The sequence below is a fragment of the Bactrocera dorsalis genome, chromosome 1 (genome assembly GCF_023373825.1).
Source record: "Bactrocera dorsalis isolate Fly_Bdor chromosome 1, ASM2337382v1, whole genome shotgun sequence".
Taxonomy (NCBI): domain Eukaryota; kingdom Metazoa; phylum Arthropoda; class Insecta; order Diptera; family Tephritidae; genus Bactrocera; species Bactrocera dorsalis.
In genome coordinates, this window is record NC_064303.1 from 80,412,440 (window position 1) to 80,437,700 (window position 25,261).

General features: G+C 36.3%; 1 protein-coding gene across 1 annotated transcript in view; it reads right to left on the reverse strand.

Annotated features, from left to right (window-relative positions):
* Positions 1–5,747: 5,747 nt before the first annotated feature.
* The window catches only part of LOC105223591 (gamma-aminobutyric acid type B receptor subunit 1), a 38,523-nt gene continuing 19,009 nt past the window's right edge, over positions 5,748–25,261 (reverse strand). The window contains exons 2-12 of the mRNA XM_029549195.2: positions 23,857–24,883; positions 20,507–20,650; positions 16,672–16,947; positions 14,643–14,903; positions 12,415–12,762; positions 11,938–12,239; positions 11,558–11,696; positions 10,103–10,378; positions 8,911–9,229; positions 8,454–8,689; positions 5,748–8,301 (exon numbers count right to left, since the gene is read on the reverse strand). Of these exons, the coding sequence (XP_029405055.2) occupies positions 7,204–8,301; positions 8,454–8,689; positions 8,911–9,229; positions 10,103–10,378; positions 11,558–11,696; positions 11,938–12,239; positions 12,415–12,762; positions 14,643–14,903; positions 16,672–16,947; positions 20,507–20,650; positions 23,857–24,708 (4,251 nt within the window). The 5' untranslated portion in view covers positions 24,709–24,883 and the 3' untranslated portion in view covers positions 5,748–7,203. The remainder of the gene's footprint in view (positions 8,302–8,453; positions 8,690–8,910; positions 9,230–10,102; positions 10,379–11,557; positions 11,697–11,937; positions 12,240–12,414; positions 12,763–14,642; positions 14,904–16,671; positions 16,948–20,506; positions 20,651–23,856; positions 24,884–25,261) is intronic.

Sequence of the window (25,261 nt, forward strand, 5' to 3'; positions counted from 1 at the left end):
TTCACACAATTTTCGCGTTAAATGACGGGTTTCACTTTAGTGTGCCGATACAGTGAATTCACACATATATTCACACTTACTTATACTCGTATACTGTGCGTTTCAGTTTAAGCCCATTTTACTTTACGGTTGCTCCTTTTCGGCGTGATTTACAGACTTTTCCCAAGTGTGTCATTTCGTATATGAGTATATTGTTGCCTCAGTTGCCTCAGTTGCTCCGTTGCTTTGACTCTTACTTTCGCATATATTTTCACTTAAAGTGTTGTTACTGTTGTTGTTGTTATTGTTGTTGTTGCGTCTGTCGTTCAACACATTTTTGCAAGTGACGTACTGCTTGTGGCAGGACCCCAGCCAGCTCTCTACTGACAATTTTGTAACTTTAATTTTTTCCCAGCTTAAATCCCTTCGGCAATTCCAAAGAGACTGATTGTGTGATGTGTTGTTGTTGTTTTATGTCAACGTTGTCCATCACATATATTTGTTAAAGATTAAGCTTCTTAACAGTTTTCGATTTCTTTATATCCTGTTGCTTTTTCCTACACTTTTAAATTTATGGCTTTGCGGCCTTACAGACACTATTATACTTGTATATTCTACTATATGTGTGTGTCTATCGTATTCTCTATATTGGATTGGCCTTTAAGCTTCAATTCTTACAAGTGGCTGCACCACAGATAATATGCTCATAAGCAGGTGTGTATGGCTGTATATCCTTCCTTGTGTTTCGGGCATTAAATTTTTATTGTAGCCTGATGTAGTTATCTGCTCATTTATATCGTATTAAGAGAGTATTTTACGGTGATTTTCCGCAATAAAATAGCATTTTAAAGGAAATTCTCAACTTTGCTAATGATGATTGCTCTTTTACTAGCTCTTATTTTTTGGTTTGTTTATGCACTTTTAGATATATTTGTTCGCTATTGAAAATTTATCTTCTTTAATAGCATAGTGAGAACATTAAATAAAGGAGTATTTGTGTTATAAAGTTATTTTTGGAATATCATTGCTCTTTGGACCAATTTAAGTCAATATTAAGTACTACAAGAATTGTTTTGTTGTCATTCGAGAAAATTATACTGAAAATACTTTATTAGTTGTCTCAAATGTCTCGTTTTAGCAGAGCTTGTGTAACGGGCGATCCAATTCCTGAATGCCATTGTTCAAATGAACATGTGCGTTGATACCAAGGGGGTTTATTTAACGGTGCGCCGCCGTATAGATCATATTTATTAGTTTAAAATACATTGAGTGTTTTACTTAAAAATAACTGCATGTCCTGTAACAATACATACTAATATACACACATACTCATATATTTAATTAGACACGATAGATCCCAAAATTGTATATAGTATAAGCGATGAAAATACTGAAATAAATCAGAATGAAATAGTTCTCACTAGATGACGTGTTTATTAATTTTAGTTCTTCACCAGAGGTAAGACAAAAATTGATAGTTCGTCATCATTTGGTCTTACAAACTAAAGATATGCTGTTCGAGCCGGATATCAAACTCTAGCCAAACAGTCTTGTATAAAGTAGCAAACAGGCAACTCAAAATGCCACCCTAATTTCCGACCAACATTGAACCTTTTATCTGATTATCCTACTGCGGCAGCTCTTAACACACCTCCACTGAAATTAAATTAAATTTTTGATTGCGAGTTCTAATATCACCCTTTTTCTTCAGACGCTCTAGTCTAAAAAGTATTTTCATTAAGTATTAATAATAAATAAATAAACAAACCAGTACTATTTTGGTCGCTTTCGAAATTTCCAGAACGGAAGCGAGAAAGATTGTTGTGCTATGTACACGAATACACTACACTGATACAGCACCGTCTTCGTAAACTTTATGGCTTGCGTGACATTCTTCAAACATTTCAAATAGCGATTTTTTTTACTATTCTCACTCATTTTTGAATAACTGTAACTTTTTTAAATTTCCCCGAATTTAATTTTTGGTTAAATGAAGCTTAAAATCTTATATTTCCAACACTATATGTGACACAATACGATTGGTAACAATGGAGATATACGACTGCAACGACATATATTGACAAAATAAGAAAATACTTTTTAGACTACCCAATTTTTTGGCTTTGATCCCCAAAGTTAAACTTCCGAGTATGTGTTAGGCATTAAAATACTGATCATGGAATGTTTGCGAGTGAACTAAGATTTTCCGGATACAACAGTGCTTCTAAAATTCCATTCGTCGAAATATTTATTCTCTGGGTTGGCTTGACTGTCAATGACATCTGTGCCAAATGTTAATCAAAATAATGATTAGTCTTTAGTATACGCTTGTTTTCTGAAGCACATAAAGTGTGTTCGGCGATTTTTATGATGAATCAAATTATTCAACAAAGAAGTTACATTGAATTTTATGAGCGGATTCCACTTTCTGTTGCTGAAACGTTCAGAATGTTGGAGAAGACCTTTGGTGATAACTGTTCGTCTGGAGGAAGTGTTTTTGACTGTTACAAATTATTCAAAGAGAGTCGAGAACGCGTTGACGACGAAGCACGTCAAGAACGACCATTAAAATAAAGGAATTGGTGGTTGAGAATCGACGGTTAACTGTCAGAGACCATTCTGCCATCGTTGGAATGTCGGAAGGATCAGTGTAAACCATTTTGAAAGATCACATGGGCCTAAGAAAAGTGAAAGCATGATTATTGCAAAATCATTAAGTTTTTTCGAAACACAGCGTCGCGTTAACGTAAGTGGGGATGAGTCTTGGATGAGTCGGAAACAGACGATCAATCGGCCGTGGCAAGTGTGAGCCGAAGCCGATAAAATCACGTCAAAGCAAGTCAAAAATCAAGATGTGATGCAATCCGAATTCCTCCCGACCAGCCAAACTGTTAACAAGGAGTTTGAGCGTTATGCGTCGTTTGCCCAAAGCTATTTGTAAAAGAGGCCAGAATTATGGGCTGACAGCTCTTGGTTTTTGCACCACGATAATACAGAGACTTTAATCAAAATTGTTTAATTTCAGGATTTTATTTTTCTTGAACTTGCTGCACGTCTTTTTCTAATATATATAGTTCAATTTTTCCTGACAGTGGCATTTCTCTGTATATGAAATGGGTTGAATCGGATCAATATCAAGATTTTCGAACATCCCAATGATATATGGCCAATATATTAATTATCTAAATGAAAATTACAGAACATGTTTTACCCACAACAGCATATCTTTGTGCCTAAATAAGATACAATTGGGCTAAAACTTGACAAGCTCCCATATAAGGATTTTTGAACATCCGACTGGCTTTGCTCTATGTGATTGGTGATTTTATGTGAGATACCTTAATGAAACCCAGGAAACAATTTCATAGTATGTGGCATATTCATTGTATGTAGTATCGGCAAAAATAGATAAAACAGGGTCGATTCTACTCCAACTCCCATTTAGTACGTATAATGATTTTCGTTTTTCTAACAAATCTTATAGTGAATTTGTCGGTCTGTGTATGAGTTATATAGGGAATAAGTACATATAAAATTGCTTAGATTGCGATCCATTGATTGAAGTTTTACATCTTTAGGTATTTCGGTTACACTCGAACTTAGTTTTTTCTTACTTGTTCAATATATATTTCTCTAGAATATATATAAAATTGTATGAAGTAATCTGCATTGAAATCTCAAATTAACACAAAAACAGTAGTTTTACAAGAAAATGTCAACCGATTGTGTTCTAGGAAAACTCCATGTGCTCGCAGTTTGTTTTAAGCTTTGTACAGAGCGACTGTTGTTCGGAATCAAGTTCGGGTTGGCATGGTTGATGAAAGTAAATATATTGCGAATGGATTTCCGTATTTGTAAATAGATGAGACGAGGCCATTAGCAAAATCACTGAACCATTTATAGGGTGCGGACGAAATATAACCACCGACAATTTTTTTACCAGCATGTCTATAGCAACAAAACTTTTATCAAAAAGAACTACCTTAGTAGGAACTATTCCCAAACCTACAAAAGAAGAGAACGACAAAACGGCACGTTTTTCAACGCAGCTTTAAAAATCAAATAATTGTACTCTAACAATTTACAAAACAAGCCAAAAAAGGTCTCTTATTAAGTTCGATCCATATGTAGTATACCTGTATGTAAAAATTGAAGAAACAGGTAAATGTACACCTGAAACTATTGCTATTTATAATAACTCCGAATTCGGTGTGGATATGACGAATCAAATGACTAGAAAGTACTGCACAAAATTTAAGTCTAATAGATAGCCTGTAGAGGTGTTTTCAACATTCTGGATTTAGCTGTTATAAATGCTCGAATTTTATATATGCAAACAACTGGAGAAAGGATATCACGAGAAGAATTTTTATTTCAGTTGGCAGAGGAACTTAAAAAGCATGGCGAAAACTTCATCAGATTCCGTAACAATTTCTGAAAAAAAAATAATAAAACTATAAACATTTGTTTAACACGTAAAAAATATAATATGTTTGTGGCAAATGCTTACGGAAGAGACCCCGTCTTTCGTTCTAAAAATGTACTCCTAAAGCCAGAAAAATAAATATTTTTTTTTTTTATAATTATATTATAATTATTTTATGTCTATTGTTTATGGTATAGATTTTTATTATATGTCGGTAGGTTTAGTGTTAACAATAAAGTTTTTCACACAGGTTTCTTGAAATAAATGTTTACGAGTTGAAACATCTCCCGTTAAATACCAAAGCCTTGGCCTTGCGCTTACTTTGATAGTCAGCACTCTAAACATACCAAAACCTTAGAAATTCGCTAATGTGTTCAAAATTAAAGCCAAAACTTAGATTTTTATCTAGATTATAATTATAAAAGTTTTACTCACCTATGATTGACATGTAAGTTGTCATTCGAATCGATAAAATAAATGCAATTTGTTTTTTCCTTTGTACATTGAGTGACTTGCTTTATTTTATTTCCTAACTTATTGCTTTATAAAGGTGATGGTGTATACATTAAAGGTGTATATAGTAATCCTATATTGTACATTGAGACCATAAAATATTTCGTTTGAAATTCGCATTTTTGCTTTCCTCTATATTTTTTGTGTGTTCCAGTTTTTACATCAAAGATTTAATATTTCACTAACTGTAATATATATTCGAATCCGATTGAGCAATCTTTGTGTATTCTTATAAATATTAAATCACCTATTTTTACTTTTCATTAAATATTGCTTCCTCATACCGTAGTTGGCTCATAAAGAGCCCTTAATGGTGTAAAATATTGCAAATTTAAGGGTCTACTTATTCCTAAGTATTACTACCGAAATTTATATATAATTTGACAAATATAGCTAAGATTGTTTTGGTACTTCTATTCTTACACAAATAGGTTAATCTATGTAAACCATGAGTATCCTTCTAATGCTAATCTTTAGTATATTGCTTATACTAGCATTCGTAAATATGGAGGGAAAGTTTTAATACCTAGGGGTTCGAAAAGAGATACATCACATTTATGAATTTATTCGATTGCTCAGAATGATATTGGTAATAGTGCACTTCAAATTGAAGCCTTGAATATAATTTCCTATCATTTGTATTTCCAGAGTTTCAACGAATATATATTTATACTAGAACTCAGAATTTTCACTAATTTTGCCTACACAGTTACGAATAAAAAATTTAAATCTTCTATAAGTACATTTTTTTCGGTTTTACCGTTTATTAAACGTACGGCTGTGTAAGGTACAGATTTCATAAACAGTTTTTTTTAAATAAAAAAATTAGAACCATGTCATGACTGGTGAAATTTTCATTGAAGTAAATACAAAGTTTTGATACTTAGCGGGTTATTCTACTGAATCTCGGTAGCTCCGATATCTGTATAATAAGTTTGTTTAATGTATAATATATCCCTTCTCCGCTACACTTGGATAATATAAAGGGGGGAGCCTGGTTTAGAAGATGCAAAAAATCTATGTTTTTGAGGATTTTTTTGGGAAGGAAAGAAATAAGTGATTAAAGCAAAACTTCTAGGATTTATAGTTATATATTTAAACATCATTCATACATTTTTTTGGATACGAAATCTTTGATATTCCGCCTTTGTTAAGCAATTGCCCGATGCATTTCGCATGTGCAGGGCAGGATGCAGGTCGCAATTTCTATAGGAAACAAAAAATTCAAAGAGATTCATATTTTTTAATAATTTATGTTCTAGTTAAACTAAAAAAATTTCAAAAGCTTGTGTAAAATTTTAGAAATTTTTTAAAAATTGAAGTGGCTTTTGACCAAAAAATTTTACTTTATGTTGTTTAAAAATATGTTCAGACTTGACTTTTCTTAGGTTGTTTAGTTTAACTAGAAGATAATTCCACACGACGTTTAGTTTTTTTATCCCGCTCTCCAATTAAAAAAAAATCGTGAAAATGAAAAACCGAGAAATCGCGTGTCAAAGTTTTCGCTTTTTGCCCAATCGCGCATATATCTGCTAGACGCTCGCTCATTATTTTCTTTCTACCTTCGAAAATATTTTAAATTCTCATCTAAAACTCTGAGGACATACTCTTGAATTATTTTTAAAGAGATTTAAGCAAAAAAATCGATTTTTTGCAGCTTCTAAATCATCCCCCCTTAAGCAACAAAAAACTGTAAAATGATTGTGAGTTTGAAATGTATTGCTTGTTCTTCATAAAAATTTGTTAAAGAAGCAATGTTAATCAGTTTTTTACTTTATATACTAAAATACATATATTATATATATATATATATATATATTTGATCGTTTTTGAGTTTTCATACTCAATATACAACTTGTAATTTTTTTCTACCTAATTTTCAGTTAACTGGCGCTGTTGAGTTCTTAATCTTTCTTAAATATTTTTTATCACTAAAGGGTCGCTACTTAGAATAGTTTCTGGAGTTCATTAAAATGGTATTTTCTTATTACTTATCTAGTTATTTACAAATGTAGATTCTAAAGGATTGTCTGTGTAAAAGTATCAGGTAGAAAATTTGAAATAACGTCAATTGTTAACGGGTATTATTTATTACAAACTGAAAATGCTATAATTATTTTACCCTAAAGGGGTAATTGACGACTGTTCGGAGTTTTATTTCGTACACTACTTTAGAATGCTCACCTCTTTCATTTCATTATTAACCAGTAGGGTGGTTACCTGGTTAAAATATGAGGCTATCAAATATAAAAGAATTAAACTAAGGGTTTCATCTGCTAGTTATGCTAATCCATGGGTTTGGTAATTTCAATTTCGATTATATCCTCGACTTCGCCCGATGTCGGTGTACTACTTTTTTCGCTTGGTGTCACACTGAGTGATAACTTTGATTCGGTAGTGACTTCCATAGATTTCCAAGTTCCGGCACCAGTCGCACGACCCAATGGTATACGTTCCTGCAACGCTATGCTACTGCGATCATCAGCCTCCTCCAATGCGCCCAGACTGCTGGTGGGCACTACGCGATGAGGAAAACGTGGAGAGCAACGCACTCGCTCACGCATAGAGGGTTGTGGTTCTAGAATGGACGGTCGCCGATTAGCAGGCAGTTGGAAGTTCACTTTAGTCTCGTGTACTTTGGTATAACGCGCTACACCGATGCGTTCCAATTCGCTTTCGTCGAGTGGCAGTATCAAACCCATGTGGGTAGGCTCTTCTGGTGTTTCTGCTGATATTGTTGGTATTTGCAGAAAATTGGGGTCGGGCGTAGCAACATCCAAATGTGTACCGCTCTTAGCAAATGACAATCGCTTCATTGCTTTGAGCGGCGCTTCATTAGACCCGTTTGAACCTTCATCGTTACGGTTTGTCTGATTGTAGATGGCATTACAAGAGGCTGCTTGCGTGGTGGGAACGTGACGCGTGAAGAGTCCCATATGTGACTTAAATGCAGCACGCAAACTCTTTTGCTCGCCAAGGCTACAACTGGAACCCTTGTTACTTGAGGCTGTACGTGAAAATATGCCACGTAGGCGATTGATTAGTCCTGTTTTGGTTTCCGTCGCTTGTCGGTGGGCAATGCGTAGATTGTATAGGTCTTGTTCGGCCAGGCAGGTCGCAGCGCTCTTACGCTCTTCCAGCTGTGGCTGCGAGGCGAACGCAATAGAACGACGCATAGAAAGTTGCATGTATTCAGCAGAGGGCCAACTGGCACGCGGTATCACCGGTGGTAAAACAGATAGTAAAAGGTTGGGCAGGATGCCAGATATGCTGGGTGCGCGTGATTTATTATTACTCGGTGGCAATGCAGGAAAAACCGGAGGGAAAGTTGATGACGATGGATGCATAAATATAGAAGTGTCACTGGTAACTGTTAACTCAGGCTGTCCGAATAAAATGGAGTATGGATAAAGGAAATAATAAGTACTGTATAAAGGCGAAAGGATCTTTCAAGTAACATTTTGGTTTCAGTTTTGGGATTAGTACTTTTATAGACGTATAAAGTTACAGTTGTAAGGTAATTTCTTATGCTCACCCTTTGTTGTCCTCCCACCAATGAGGAAGACGATGTAGCTGATGACGCAGTGCCAAATTCAAGCATACGTTCAAGCTTTCGTATCTCTTGATCTAGTGCAGCTATTTCTTTCTTATAGACGCGATTTTGTACCTCTACGCGGTATTGCAGCTCTCGTCTATCGTCTATAACAAATCGTCGCGTGTTGCACTCCATCTTTAAACCCATGCTGTGGATCACTGGATCGACAATAACATCTGAACACAAAAATTATTATTCGAGTTGGCATCGAATTTTTTTTAGAGCCAGTCTCTTGTATTCTTTGGAAACTCAAATTTTATTAAGTTACCAAACTAAAACTTTTTATTATTTATTTTAATCGAGAATTCGAAGCATTTATTCTAGACATCCTTGAAACTAAGTTCTTTCGTATTATAAACAGTTATTTAAACTATTGTACTTTCTACTTAATACTTACTTCGTCCCCAAATATCGTGAAGTTTCGGTATAAATGACAAACACAATGTTGCCGTTGTTGATGCCAGTATCAGAGATGTTATAGTTATGAACGCTAGTGTCACTCGTTCTGAAATCAAGTTGGCTAAAACCACAACTATGGCGCTTGTAATTACTACTAGATACACAGATACACCAATGTATTGCGAATCGTTGAGTGCAGGTATGGTCACATGACGCGTTTCCCAAGCCATATACACGCCAACCACAAGCAACAGGCCTTTGTAGGCATATAAAGCGCCAAGCCAACCTTGAGTGTGTTGCGAGCGACAAACTTCGACCTGGTTTGATATTAAGTTACAATTTTTATATGTGTTATCATGTTTTTTGGCTAATAATAAACTGTATAATAAATATTATTAATAAATTATTTGTCAGTAAGATATTTGTTCCACCCAAGTTTGCCGCCATGTTCGTAAAACCCAAAGGGAATGTCAGATATCCTATAAAATATTTATATGTGACCTGGATATGTGTAAATGATCAGTGGGACGCGCTGTGTCGATTTAGCCGTTTTGTATATATGCGAACTCAGTTTTTGAGATAGCAATCTGAAATTTTGCATCCGTAATTTCTTCACCAAGGAATTTTTCAGTTGCTGAAACTGTCCATATTACACCACTGTAACATATATGTAGCTGTAATACAAACGGAACGACAGAGACATCAAATTTTACGCCCGACATGGTATGAACAAAAACTGTTAAAGCCCATTACTTTTATGACAAATAAATGTTAAAAGAGAATTCAGGGATAATCCCTTCCTGATAATGGTATGTCTGTATGTCGAAAATTGGATGAATTGAGTCAATACTTCCCTAAGCTCACAAATACCTAACAAAACGATTGTACCAAACTTACTCAGCAACTTGAACTTTATGATTGAGTGACGGTGGGAACATGGTATAAGATTTTTAAGCTAGAAATATCTTGGTAATTGGGAAGTAATTAGCAAAAGCTTAGTAGATATTTATGTAAATAAGAAGAGGAGTAAAGCATTGAGGCACATTATCACAATTGTTATACGCCCAGACCCCTGATGTTAAATGTAAATTTAAATTTTACACACTCAAATACTAACATGCATAAATATGGTAAAATTATATGGTTTACACATATAAATGGCATACATATGTATTAACTTTAAAAATCACCTGTGGCTGATAGACGACGCTTCGGTCAATGCTGCTGATTTCCAACGTCAAATTGTGCAAATGCCTCTCCATCGGATCGACGAATACCCAGAGGGTGACGAGGAGGGCATCGACCACCAACAGTATACATACCAACATAATAAGTTGCGCGTCCTGTAGCATTTTGTCCTTGAATACACTGCCGGTGCGTGTGAAAATGCGGTGAACGCGATATGTTTTGGCAAACATCGAACCGAATGCCAGCGAAAAGCCAGCGCAGAGCAAATAGACACGTGCCTGCGAAGATGGGCGTGAGAAGAGAGAAATTAAATAAAATGTTTGTGAATTATGTGCAGCGAATTCGAAAGAAAAACGAAAAAATGAAACAATACAAACAACGAATTGCCACAAATTTGTTGGCAGCGTCCCTCAAATTATGCAAATTAAAATTTGACATTGTCTGCGACACTTTCACTTTTGTCGGCGTGACTGTGTGTGTTTGTTTGTGTTGGCAAACAATTGTTGTGAATTGGGATATTCAGCTATGCAAATTAGGCCGATGGCAGCCTTGTTGTTGCAGTTTTGCATAAAAATTTATTAACATGAAAATAAATCTCCCGTATTGGGTCAAAAAATTTAAATCCGAATAAAATACTTCATTTATGGTGCAATAATAATAAATGTTGTTTTTTGTTAAAATCTTTTTTTGTTAGTAAACACATGTGGTGTATATATTTTTGACTCAAGATTTGGAATCGTTTTTTTCTTTCAGTTCAATAACTTTTATTTAGTTTTGGTACTTGAATTTCAATATTCAGAATAATTGTTCTCTAGCTTGTCGAACATTTATATTTTTAGTGCGCCATCTTGCAAATCTTGACCAAAAATACAGAATTAAAAATTAAAGTCAATGGTGATTCCAAGTTTAAAATAAAAAATTAAAAAAATATATTTTATTTAAGAATTTAAAATGTTTGCGTTTACGTACGTCGTGTTCTATTGTTTTTGTTCTCTTTATTCTTTTATTTTCGAAAGCTAGATGAAACGAAAATCAAGAGATGCATTCTGAAAACCTTGTTTGAACATCTTAAGTATAATGGATCACATTACCAAAATAGCAGAAGAGAAGGAAAGCCTCTACTTATTTCGAAAATTTAACCGGCATTCTTTTTGGAGTCTATTAAAATCCGGTATTTGGTTAATGATACAAGCATCTGAAGGATAAGTCCGAAATAAGGTCTAAGATAAACGTTAGTAAGAAGATCACCTCCACAACCCAAACATTTTGAAAACATCATTTGTATGAAATATAGCAAATATATTTCGAAATAATGGGATCCTGCACTAATATAAATTATTCAATTAAGTGGCGATGGAGGTCAAATATTGGTATACCAACTTAAGTGTTCATAGCCTAGTTATTTTTGAAAATATCTACTCGTTAGATAATTAAACTATTTCTCATACAATACTCACCGTGCAAACATTAGAATATGAAGTCTCCGGAGTGGGTAGCGTGGAGTAGTCCAGTCCAAGCAAAATTACTGCGACATACACACAAACGCAGCCAACTGCAGAAATATTACTCAGCTTGGGACTAGAAAGCTTAATAGCTCTTCGCCAAAGAAAAATTGTTTTTGTAAAAAAATAAAAAAGAAAATTAAAAACGGAAAGTTAGTAAGCTTGTTGAAATAGGTGGTACTTTATACAAAAGAAAACTACGAAATGGTTCAAATTCACATTTATGGCAAGTACTTTGATGACAACTTAAATGGCACTCTCATATTTGCCATTTCGCAGTGCTTTTGCGCTTTTTAAAACTATCAGAACGCTTTAGTTCACAATTGGCTACTCACTTCATTTTTCGAAAGTGCAACGTGAAGGCGAGGAAAGCTATGGCTAATACGATGCCGACAACCGATAGAGTGGCTATCGTATAAAAGGCGCTCGTCGCAATAGTGGCGACGCGCATTTTGAAAATTCGTCTGGCGATGGGTACTTGGCCGCTATGCCAGCGCACCGAACGACAATGGGGGCAGTGAAAATCCAAACGACTGACTGCTGGATAGTAGAGGGCAACGAGCGCGAGTGTGCCATTTTGTATTTGATAGAAAGCCGTTGTGCCAATGCGATCCGGGCCACTAAAGGAAACTGGACCCTGCAAGTTGTAAGTGAGGGAAAAAACAATATTAATTTAGAAAACTCAGTACAAATTCAGTATTGTATTTTTGTAGAAGAATATAACTTCGCATTGTTTTTACAAATTTCCGTTTATCTATTGTATAAAAAGTAAAATTTTCTTAAGGAAAATGTTAAACTGGCGCTTCACTTACCGACACTCCCAGAAAATCCAATTTCGCCATCTGTTGAAGGAATTCCCGCGCCATATCCGCTCGCACATAATCGAATTGATTGAGTTTTGATTGCAAACCCAACTTGTGCCAGCGTTCTTCGGCAGCTCGTAATGCTAAAGCGATTGCCCAAACGGCGTCATACGTTTGAGGTGCATAAGTCGATACGGCTATAGCGTTTAGGGTGGGTATGTCGTTAGTGTTCAAAGCTTTATCTCTTAATAAATTCTGAGTTCGTGCCGCACTCGATTTTCGTTGTTTATCAACACTGCCGTTATCAAGCAAACCATTAGCCCTCTGACGTAATTCGGACAAGAACATTTCATTGCTCTGATCATAAAGAATAAAATGGTAATTCATGAATTTTTGTTTCAACGGATAAAAATAAATTTTTTTTAATAAGCTTTACTAAAATTAGCAAACTCTTTCATTGTCTAATTTACATATGAAAGCACAATCATATGGCGTGAGTACTGAAAACAAACGTTATTAAAAGAGGATTAGACGTAACACTTTGAATAAATGAATTTAAAATTATTTAGCACCATCACTATATACTAATGGACATCCCTAACATGTTCGACATACCGATAGGGCGACATTTTGGTTGTGTTGAATAGTTTTCTTCCCTGCACTAATATACAGGAAAGCAATACTATTTCCTTCATTCCGCAGTGATCATGTAGTCACAGTCTCGCAACGTGACGATGTAAATATTTATGAAGTAATTTCGTAAACAAATATTTTACAAAATTATCAATCGTATTTAAAGAGTTAGTAGGTTGGTTTGGGCCACCAACAAATTTTTTTCTTCTCATTAATGAACTTAAAGTCCTAAGTATGTTGACAGTTGTCCATAAATTACATTTGGATCATTTTGTTTTGTTTAGTTAATATTTACCAATTTTTTCAGTATTATTTATCGTAGATATCTGTTTAGAAATATCAAAAAGATTTCTCTTCCAATAAATAAATAACTTGTTATTGGAAAAGAATCCATAGAGATATCAGCGCAGTTTTGTTCTATGTTACTAGATACTTGTCGGTTTATGCATAATTGACCTTTGACAGAAAATATCGGTGAATAAATGAGACATATCACTGAAATTCAGAGAAAGTTCTTTCCTGTGTTCTGAATCGGATTAAATAGGGTCAATACTTCTTTTAGCCCATATACCTAATATAAATACTTTCGAACTTGCATATTTGCACTTTGTGCTTCCTTAGGCTACGGTTAAGTTGCAAGAGTATAACCGAAAACCGATAACCCTTCCTTACTTCTTTTATTTGACTTCAATACAGCTGAATATCATATCAAGCCTGTCAAGATGTGCAAACTTTGTACTAAAACTTCAAAATTTTGCACTTTCAGTCCCAACTATTCAAACTTAACCTCTAAATATAGACTTAGAGTGAGTAGATGATGTGAAAGATTCATTCGTCATCTTTCGGCTATGAGCAAGCCTGTCCTGCCTGCGTGCTTTATTTTAAAAAAGCAAAATTACATCCAATACCACTAGCATTTTAAGATATTTATTTCGAGTGTTCTCCATTTTCGTTTGTTCCATGATTGGATCTATTATTGATTGTATCTAGCCAAATAGTATTAATGAGTATTTATTTTTCATTTCCAAAAGAATAAGTATATACACATTTAACTTTTTCCCCAATTCACCAACTACTTAAACAAATTCATTGAGCAATTTTATCCTATTGCTAAATAAATACATACATTTTGAATTCCAATTCTCATTTAGCACAAATCCATTGCCACCACGAAATAGTCTAATCAAATAAATCATTTTTCGTGCCGACAAAGTCGCTGACCAATCTGCCATAAAGTAAACAATCAAACATACCAACAAACAAACAATGGAGAAATCAACATGGCAAAACCTATAAATCGACGAAGTTACGACAAGCACAGATACATATGTATAGGTGGACCAACACTCATGCACATTTGTCAATACGAAGGCAAATACAATTTACAAGCATATAAAAGCATGCTTCCCGACATTCCACGGTTCGCGAATTCATACAGTTTTGTCAGCAATCTGGCATTTCATCAAACATCTCCCCACTCTGCATTACGGCTGCTTTTACAGCTGATATAAAACCAGAAATCTCTTCTCAGATTTCGTCATATTAAATATCCATAAATAGTAGTATTATTACTCGTGTTGTTCTTGTTGCTATAATCGACTTACCAATCCACTGTAGCTGGTCTTATTTCCCACAATCCTATTGTGACTGGCAATGATAATCAAATTCTCGACGGCGTCCTGCAGTTCCTTCGGCGTACAATTGGTTCCAGTGGCCGATATGTCGTTCCACCATGGCGCGCCCATGCTCTCGTGCAATATCCAGGCGTAATCCGCGCCGAACATGCGTAACCGAAACGCTTCGCAAAGTACTTGTGGTGCTAAGTCCTGCGAGAAGCTGCCGATAATAATGCGGGTATCCGTCTCCTTTGAGCGCAGCGATGATGGCGTCGGTAGGCGGTTGACAATTGTCGGGCGGGTGGGCGCAAATTGTCGATTCGTCGATAACAGCAGTGCGGTCAGCGTATTGCGAAAATATATGACGATACAACAGAATGAGAAAGATATACATATATTATATATAAAGTCGTATATTTTTATTTCAGCTATGTAGATGAGTGTAGAGAATTGGGGAATAAACAATGATGTGTTGGAATTGCAATTTACGACAAATTAATCGATTTTATATGGCGTCTATGCATTTATTATGAGTTCGTTCACACAGTGCTGCGAAGAAGCTTATAGGTTGGCCTTGCCCACAATTAGGTGTGTCATCGTTAAAGAATTTTAGTTGCAGTAGAGATAAAAAATGTGTTGAGGTTATGTATTAAAAGGAATTTTTATTCAGCTAATTGGATAATTTCTTTAAACTATCTGGAAAAAATCTCTTTTTTGGGCCAGAAGTGCAGAGACTTCACTGACTAGTAACTTTCAATTTTGGAAAGAAAAGGAAATCGCAAAGAGTCAAAACTGTAAAATACAGGACCTTGTGAACCCTAGAAAACGGGATACGTCTCTTTCTGGCCGATCTGGCCATCTTCGGAGCATATTCCTAGGTGAATTCGAATTCGTCGTCCGGCACAAAGCCAACAAAAAACACTGCTCTTGAGTGATCTCAAGGTTGCAGATTTCCCATAACCAAAGTTTTTTTGAAATGCCTAATGTCGCTCATAATTCCCGTCCTGCTATATGGTGCAGAGGCTTGGACGATGACAACAACCGATGAGTCGACGTTGCGAGTTTTCGAGAGAAAAGTTCTGCGAAAGATTTATGGTCCTTTGCGCGTTGGCCACGGCGAATATCGCATTCGATGGAACGATGAGCTGTACGATATATACGATGACATTGACATAGTTCAGCGAATTAAAATTGGACTACTACGCTGGCTAGGTCATCTTGTCCGGATGGATGAAAACCCTCCAGCTCTGAAAGTATTCGACGCAGTACCCGCCGGGGTAAGCAAAGGAAGAGGAAGGATGAGGTATATACAAAATGTGTGTCGTCAGATGCGTTTGATACATGCATACGATTCCTCACATTTTAGTTTCTCTTGGCAAGTTCTGAATGTTTCCAGGTCTCTACGGAAGACCACCATTAGATATTAGTTTCTTAGCTTATACGATTTGCCTCCGTTAGGCTACATTGCCTAGGGATGGATACAACAATGTATTCTTTTTGAAATAAGGGTGGTAAAACGAACTTAAATTCTTATACAAAGTGGCACCAGTACCATTATAGAGTTCTGATACGCGTAAAAATCGCAAAGAATAATTAGTCTGTAGTAGCTGTAAAGCAATTCGCTGAAAGCACATCTTATGAAATTGCAATGGACAAGAGCAAAAGTAGTATGTGTCCGATTGGGCTTCCAAACGCTAAGTTTATAATTTCCCAATTAAGGTGTGAGTCCGTCTGGCTTTGTATTAATTACAAATTGCTTTTAATCCTCCAGTGAATATGAAAAAGCTTTCAGTCATTCTGTTGAAATACATATAAATGTTATATGCTATACATATACCCTATATGCATACATATACCCAAAAAAATGCTCAGAAGTCAAAACCAAACTTGATGAGCTTATGAGAATTATCACCACAATAAATATATATAACGGCATACATATGTATACGTACAAATTGGTGTCTGAGCTTTATGTAGTTACAAACATACGCAAACATAAGTCGATAAATCTACCTACTCGTAGCAGTAATAGTTGCTCCTTGAAATCCGTCGCCGCAAATGTAATGGTTGCCGCACAGGAGATATTTGCTGCCTCCAGTTCAGTTACTAAATCATTGACAGCCAATGAGTGGACTTCTTCGTTCTGGGAAAATGTGGTAACGGTATCCCAACCGAAGAAGCGTATGAAAGCTATACGCGCGGGATTGTGCGATGAGTCTGGTGCGACGGTACGGTAAAAGTTGGGGAATTCCTTGCGGTCGCTGAGCGCTGGTGAAGTGGAACCAAACGAAACCTGTGGGCATAAATAAAGACCAAAAGAACTTTTGTTATATTTTATATCTTTGTAATTTGCATGTGTGCGTGGCGACAATGTTGATGTGCACAAATATCTGTATGCATTGATATACTATATAATATGTAGAAATACCAATCACATTGTGGCAATGTATGCTTCAATATAGAATACTGTGTCCGTAAAAAAGGGTCAAGTTCGTAGACTGTATTAAAATATGTTTAGATAAATTGATAAAATGTCAAATACAGTGTTGATAGATAAATTATATATACATATATATAAGTATATTAAAAATTATATGCTTATATATGTATATCAAATATTTTGTATTTAGATTTTACATTTAAGATGAGGTACGAATTCATTATTATATTTGATGGTTTGCACCAGAAAGCTTTGTCAGAGATCGCATAACGCACATCCCCCTCCTGAAGATGCTGCGATGGAGGTGGGCTCTAGGCGAACCATGGAAAGTTTGACCTTGCTAGCGTTGACTTCACCAACGAAATACTTAGCAGTGCGGCTGACAACCTTGAATGGGCCTCTGAAGGGTGCCGATAATAATGGGCGAACGGAGTTATTTCGAATGAAGACGAAGTGGCTTGATTCCAGCTTGCTGTGACCGAACGGTTTTATTGGGGTATACCAAGAAGTATCGGCGGCAGCTCTTGCATTATGTGATGTACATAGTTCTTTCACTGTCTTGCTGTTGCATTCGATGATAAAATCCGAAGGCAAGAAAAGCGTTGTGCCGTAAACGAGCTCCGAAGGCGTACATCTCATGTCCTCCGTAATCTCAATAAAATTATGGGTAGATAGGACGTCTACTGATCTTCATTGTGGCACAGAATCGAAGATTTTAATGTGCGGTACCATCGCTCAACTGGGCCGATGTATTGCGGGTTGCACGGTGTTGTACGTAAATGTGAAATACCGAGACATTGGAACAGATGTTGGAACAACGCGCTCTCGGGGTCAGATGTGATGCCGATGGGAATGCCAAAACGCGCAATCCAGCCATTAAGCAAAGCCTTAGCAACTACCGGTGCCGCCATGTTTGGTATTGGCAATACCTCTGGCCATCGGGTAAATCTATCAATTATCGTTAGGCAATGGCTGTTGTCTTCCGACAACGGAAACGGGCCCACTATGTCGATGTGTAAGTATCGGAGTCGTTGACTGGGAAGCTCTCGGCGCTTTAGTTCTTGTTGTGTGGTATGATTTTATTTAGATGGCACCTAATGCAGCAGTTTTGCAGTAGCACATATGCGAAACTTCGAAGTTACAAATGGACGTAGGCAACCTGTAGGGACATCGCAAAAGACTCTTTTGGAATTGAAAGATAAAACAAATTTCTTCAGCTTAAGAGAATGTTAGATTATATCATTAAGATACGAATTTGATTCTCCATCGTGGACTTGATCCTCGTAATTTAAAACAAAGATTGTATTCGTGAAAAAGATCAGCGGCGATATTCCCTTCACTTTTAATGTGAAGTATATCTGTAGTAATCTGGGATATAAAGTCAAACTGCCTGGCTTTTCGGTCTGCCGCCTTGTGGAGCGAAAAGCAAGAACCATCAACAATTTCATTCAGAATAGAACAGACTGCGAAGCGGCGTTTTGTTGCTTCGGTCAAATGAAGAGTGATATTGTCGTTTTTTTGTTACCCGGGACCATGGCAGAAAGTGGTCCTTGATGTTCCAGCGCGTTAGGCAAGAATTGAAGACACCTTTAAGTTTCTTAGCGACAGTCGGAAGTGGGATCTACGTTAAGTGGGCGGATTCCATCTTTCGTGATCGAATGTCCCAAGTGTTCATGCTAAGAAAATCCACACTTTGATTTTGAGACGTTGATGTTTAAGTTGAAGTCTCTCCAACGACTGAAGACCAACGTCGTCAGAGTACGTGAAAACGAACTCTAAACTTCGAAACACCTCGTTCATTATGCGCTGGTACGTTTGAGGGGCGTTTCTTAACCCAAACGTCATATGAACTCATATAGTCCAAACGGCGTCCCGATAAAAGGCTTTTTAAAGGTAAATATTAGAAGAAACTATTTTACCTGCTAACATTGCTGAAAAATCCTGCAGGAACGTCAGCGAGTAACGGTCTGGTCGCCGCATGGCCTCCACGATCCTTCATCCTTGCGCACTATGTGTAAGGGACTCGCCCAGTTACTGCATGAAGGACAACAAATGCCCAGTTTAATTAACACCTCAAATTCTGACCGCGCAGCTGCTTTTGGCGCCTAATCTGGCCTGTGAGACGTCTGTTATAGTAAAATTCCATAGGGATTTACGGCGTAAATTCAGGTCTACCTTCAGAATGACTTTACCGTAGCTAAGCACAGCTTAGCCATTTGCGGCAAACAGTTGCATTGAGGTGGGGAATGCTCGAGCTATCTTCGTTGCCCTTGGAACGGCAGAAACGTCTGCCCCCCAATCAATTAAAAAATATATTTTGGCAGATGTATCGTAAACACAAAGTCGGAAATTTATTTTCATTTTCAGGGTGTAATAATAACCTATGATACTATTCTAACTGTGCTGGCCTATTGTGAGCTACCAGCTGCAACTGTCTGTTTGAAGGTACACGGCTGTCGGCACTTTGTGGCGTTTTACCAAATTTAGCGTGGTACCAACAAAGGCTGAGTGGGATTTCGGTTGACGGATTTGTTGCGCGACGTAGACCTGGGGCGATGTCGGCCCCTGGAGCGGTCGTTATGCAAAAGTAAACTGACTTGCTTTGACACGGTGGCGATTTCAGCGGAATTAATGAGAATTCGCGATGCCTCGAACCAAAAATCGAGGGAGTCAACATATGCCTCGATAACATCGTTGAGAGCGGGGTCTGTGGAAAGAAAATATTTGTAGAAGCAGTTTCCACAATACTTCCCCCATCGGTTACAAGCGTGCTATCGTTTAAGCTCACATTGAAAAATATTGTAGATTATGTCGGGATCACCAGATTATCCCTTATCAAAGTGTCTTGTTGGAATTTATTTGTAAAATTCATCTCCAATAAGAGTAAGAGATCAGTATTCGGAATCTCTATTTTTGAAACACTTCATTGGCATTTTTGGTAACTCTTTTAAAGAACGGGTGAACAATTTTACTTACTAACTATCCAACTATCTATACTAACTAAAAAATAAATTTCTTCAGAATTTCATAAAAGATAACTCGAGTATTTGAGGTTGCTCCTTTATTATATTAGAACACTTATCAAATCATAAAGCAGCCGCTTCAAATATTTAAGAAAAATATTTTTTGGAATTGCACAAAAAATTCAGACTATTTTAAACTTTTCAGACATTGCAAAAGTTATTCCTTAATTAATGATTTCTCATTAAATTCACTCCATAAAATACTTACACACTTTTATTTTAGGGAATTATTGTGCTTAAAATTTAACTTTTTGTACGCATTTCATTTATCAAATAAGTTTTCAGATTAATTGAACACCAAGTGCGCTGTTATTTAAGTAGCAGTTAATTCAGTGATTTCTCTACTACTTATATACATACATAGATATAATGCCTGTAAGATTACTTACCTGCACAATACTCCAATGCGGCACCACTTTGGCTAAGCTTTCAGTCACCTCCGAACAGGCGGAGCCCAGCAGCATAATCATACGTGTGTCAGGTTGCGTGTAAATGGCATGAAAAAATCGATCAACTCCAACACCGGGATCACACTAAGCCAGACGGGTAGGCATTCGGACAGAGAATTCCAAAGTAAATGCAATATATTATTTATACACATCCATATATCTACATACACATACTTATGATACTTAAGAATAGAGAATTATGAGAAGTGTGAGTTGTAAGCTGTATAATTAGGAACATATACCACATTATACGTATATATCATAGAGATTGTTTATATCATAAATCGTACTTATTTTACACATATGTAAGTATTTGTATATTTTATTGAAGATGGTTTTAGCATGCCAGGTTTAAAGCGGCTAAAAGTTCGTTAAAGAAATTTTACTCTGGCTATTAAACAGGAGATTACATTGTGTCCCCATGAATATTTTATATAGTTTTGTGCATTCAAACTCGAAATGAGCATTCCTTTCATTAGGTATGGATATCCTTACATCCTTAAATACACATATATGTGCTTACGTATGTGGGTATAGATTTATGTTGAGATGCTGTTGCGTGCGAGTGTATTTATAGTTCCTTAGAGCACACGCTATTCGCTAGAATCACTGAATAATGAAATTTCAAGAAACATATACATACATATATGTTATATGTTTATATATGTATGTACTATATATGTACAGGTTGTTTGGCGTAGAAGTAGTATTGCCTGTCTTTGCCTCCCAACAAATTCTAGTATTAATGCAAAATTGTGCACGCACAAATTGCGTTTAAGTCACTTGACTGCGATTTTCCTCCCCTTAAATGTGCACAGTCCTGTTGAAAATATTTGCAACCTTTAAAAGTCTGCTGATTTTTTACCTGATAGAATCAGCACACTCACGAATATTGAAATAATATTAAAATTATGGTTGGTTCTTTGTAGAGTACTCGAAGAAGAATATTTTCGTACCGCTTCATTACGGCCTAAACCATCTTTAATACCGAAATATTACGCGTATCAGAAGCTGCTCACCTTTAAACTTTCCTACATTTCGAAATTTGTGAAATACATATCGATCCTTACAATATAGATTTATAGATGAAGTATCTGAATATCGATGATTTCATAATATCATCTTCATCATCATTCTAATTAACCTCATAACTCTGCTTGAAAGCAACTTTTGAAACTCAAGTTTTAAATTTTTTTATTTTACGAATTTCAGTTAAATTATTAAAAGTGGAAAGCACTGGAGGTATACAAAGTTTTAGACAATGCAAGTTGGTATCTCAACTTTTAATGAAAAATATAAATTTAAGTCTAATTTAGTTTCCTTAGGCACAATCAACAAAAAACAAGAAACGTTGACAATAAAGTTACCAACAGTAACAATAAGAGGTTTTACAAAAATTGCGGTTTCTTACTCTATCTTATAATACGAATACATTCTTTGTAACATCAAAAGAGTGCATATATTTCATCAGCAGTGTGTTAGACATATCTGCTTGTGCTAAAGTTTGTTCACTTATCACCGCTCTTTCCCAATTTTCTAGTGCGTGCATTTAAGCGATTTCATAATTAAGCGCTTAATTTGGTTTGCCCATTAAAAGTTTGATGTAAATGAACTAACCATCGCTAAGCTTAACCGTACAAATATGTAATACATGCACATGTTTCTGAAGTAAAATGTGCTAGGTGGAAACAGCCTTACAACTAGTACAACCTTCAAGCGCAACTGGTTCGCCAACTATAGCAAATCTCTTCCATATAAGAAACATTGTCTTTTAAATGATTATTCTACGATATTACAATCAACAGACTTTGATCAGAACCGAAAACGAAAATCACAAAAAATGTTCTCCCCTTAGTGAAATAAAATTTTCTTAAGCGCACTTTTTATGAATATAATTTAAATTAGTTGAAACAAATTACTCATAAAAAATCGATTTGGTCTTTTCAAAACTCTGATTTCTGATCCTAGTAGTGCTAGTTCATTCTCTGCCAAGAAATTTTTTTTAGTTTAAAGCGATATTTTTGGCCTAGTTTGATTTTGAACCTTAATTTCTTGAAATTTCTCTATAGGGATATGTGTGAGCATACATGCATTTATGAGCATATATGTACATATATAATGTGCTGTTAGAAAATTGCGCCACATACTTTTATATACCTATAACCATTATATTCTTTTATTTTTATGTACGCAGTCCTTTTCATATATAAAGTACCAAATAGCCACTTAAGCTTTTGTTGAATATTTGCTTTAGCATTGCTTTAATATTGACTGATTTTGAAGACTTTGTTAGATTTTGTATCAATACAGGTTGATTTGTAGAAAATCGTTGTATTTCGTTAGGATTTATTATTCATGATAGTATGTAATAGCGGGCAATCCAAGTAGAGGATTTCAATAGGTAAGACTTACGACTGAACAATGGTTACAAATCGTTTAACTTTATTACGAAAATTCACCTTCTGTAAAGAATGTGTATTGCGCGCGAACATAATCGGCCTACTGAGCCTACTATTCGCAACAACATCGCCCATCTTGAGACCCAGATTTCATTATTGAATAATATTCGAGCGAATAGACTATGTACGTCTAGAACGCAGTGAAGAAAATATATGTAGCAGTCATAGCTGAGAGTGTACATGAAGACCGTGGAAAGTCGATTCGGTGCCGTTCGCAACAACTCGGACTGACGTGGAACGTCTTGTCCAACGTCGAGAGCTTAAATAGAAAGCATATGCACAAAAAATAGTATAGCTTGTGCAAGAACTGAAGACGCTCGTTCTTCCAAGCGACATGGCTTCGCTCTATGAGCTCTTGAAAAGTTCCAAGAAGATCCGATGTTTTCGAGCCAAATTTTGTTCAGCGATTAGGTCTATTTTTGGCACAATTTGGTTTCAACAAGAGGGCGTCACTTCCCTTAAATCGCATCAGTCAATGGACTTATGGAGAGAACACTGCGGTGAGCTGATAATTTTACGTTTTTGATCGGTCGATTGGCCACCAAGATCGCATAATATCACACAACTAAACTTTTTTTCTGTGGAGATATGTAAAGTCTACAGTCTATGCGAACAATCCCAACATTTGGAAGAGATAATCTTCAAAAAAAAAAATGTTTCGAATAATAATAAGTATTCCCCATTGAAATTGAAAAGCTTTGTCCAATTTGTTAGTTCCTACTCGTATTACTAAATTTACATTTATGATATTCCACTATTGTAATTCTACTCCATTGCATAGTATAAGCAAACTCTTAAACTTACATTTAGCCATTATTTAGATTTACTCACCTGTGTGTCGTTAGTCAAGAGCTCCAGTGTGTAGTCGGGTAAAATTTTCTTGCTATTGATATGTTCTACGGCCATTTGTGCCGCGCTTAATTCACTCCAGCCATCTAAACGTTGTCCCTGTCGGTTGGAGAGCTCGAACAGACCAAGCAAAACAATTCGCCGGCTGTTGCGCCTAATTTCTGCCGTCGTCATGCGACGTTGACTTTCAAACACTTGATTAACCTTCAAATTGTTTTGAGGCCAATTGGCTGAAATTCTCATCGAGCTGCGGCTAAAGTTTATTTTCTCCACAGTCTGCGTGTCGGGCTGAATACCGCCGCTAACGTTTTGTACTTTTACGAGTGTGGCGTGGTGGATCGGTGTTTGTTGTAGACCATATGCTATATGCGTATGCTTTTCCACCTTTGTTTTTGTACCGTATGCCACATCATCACCACTACTTGTTTCAAACGGAGGCGTAGGCAAATTAAGCTCGACGTTGGGACGGTTTCTTGTCTGTGCCAAGACAGCACGTTCAGTTGGCGCACTTTCATGACTGTGTGTTGGTTGGAGAGTAAGTTTATGTTTGCTTTGGTGCGTGTTGGTTAGTTTGATTTGGGTTGCCTGTAAGTTCTGTTGTTCCAGCTCCTGTGATTTTGTAAGGCTTTTTTGTTTCCTTGGTGTATGCAGTTGGCTTCTGGTGCTGTTGTTGTTGCTCTTAGGGGTGCTATATATCTCAGTGGTTAAGTAGCTCGTCGTGCCGGAAGCACTACTGCAAAGTGGTATACATATTGATGTCACAATAAGTGTGAGACGGTATAATTGGCCCGTTTTCAGCCAATGCCAGTGACGTTTTTGTCGTGGCTTTGGCATTACTCGGGCGATATGATGGTGATGTGAGCGGTAGGATTTTCTTGCAAATACTTGTCATTTAAAATTTTACTATTGTGTGCTCAGGGTGTCATATACTGAGTGTACTCTTAACAAGCAATTGCGACTCTGAAGGACAGTTGGCGCAACAAGCAGCTTACAGCAACATTCGTGGTATCTGCAGTGAGGGAAAAACATAATAATATTAATGCATGCATGTATTTATTAGTCTGAATACAATATTTTGAGAATATTTAAAATCCATAAATTTTATTGCTACACCCCTCCTTCGTTTTCTGTTTCCATTAAATTTACATTTTTCATGCCCTTTATCCTTTTTGGCATTTTACGACAACACCTGAAAAGGCATTCATTATGACAATGAAAAGAGATTGAAAAGGTTTGCGAAGCCTTGACTTCGCACCAGCCGCACAGCAAATTAATTTCCGTTTTCCGCCGCTTTGACGGATGAGCGCCGCGCTGTTGGCGAAAGTGCGACTAAGTAAGCAAAGGAAGCAAATCAAAGATGTCAATACAATGTGGCGAAATTTCAGAC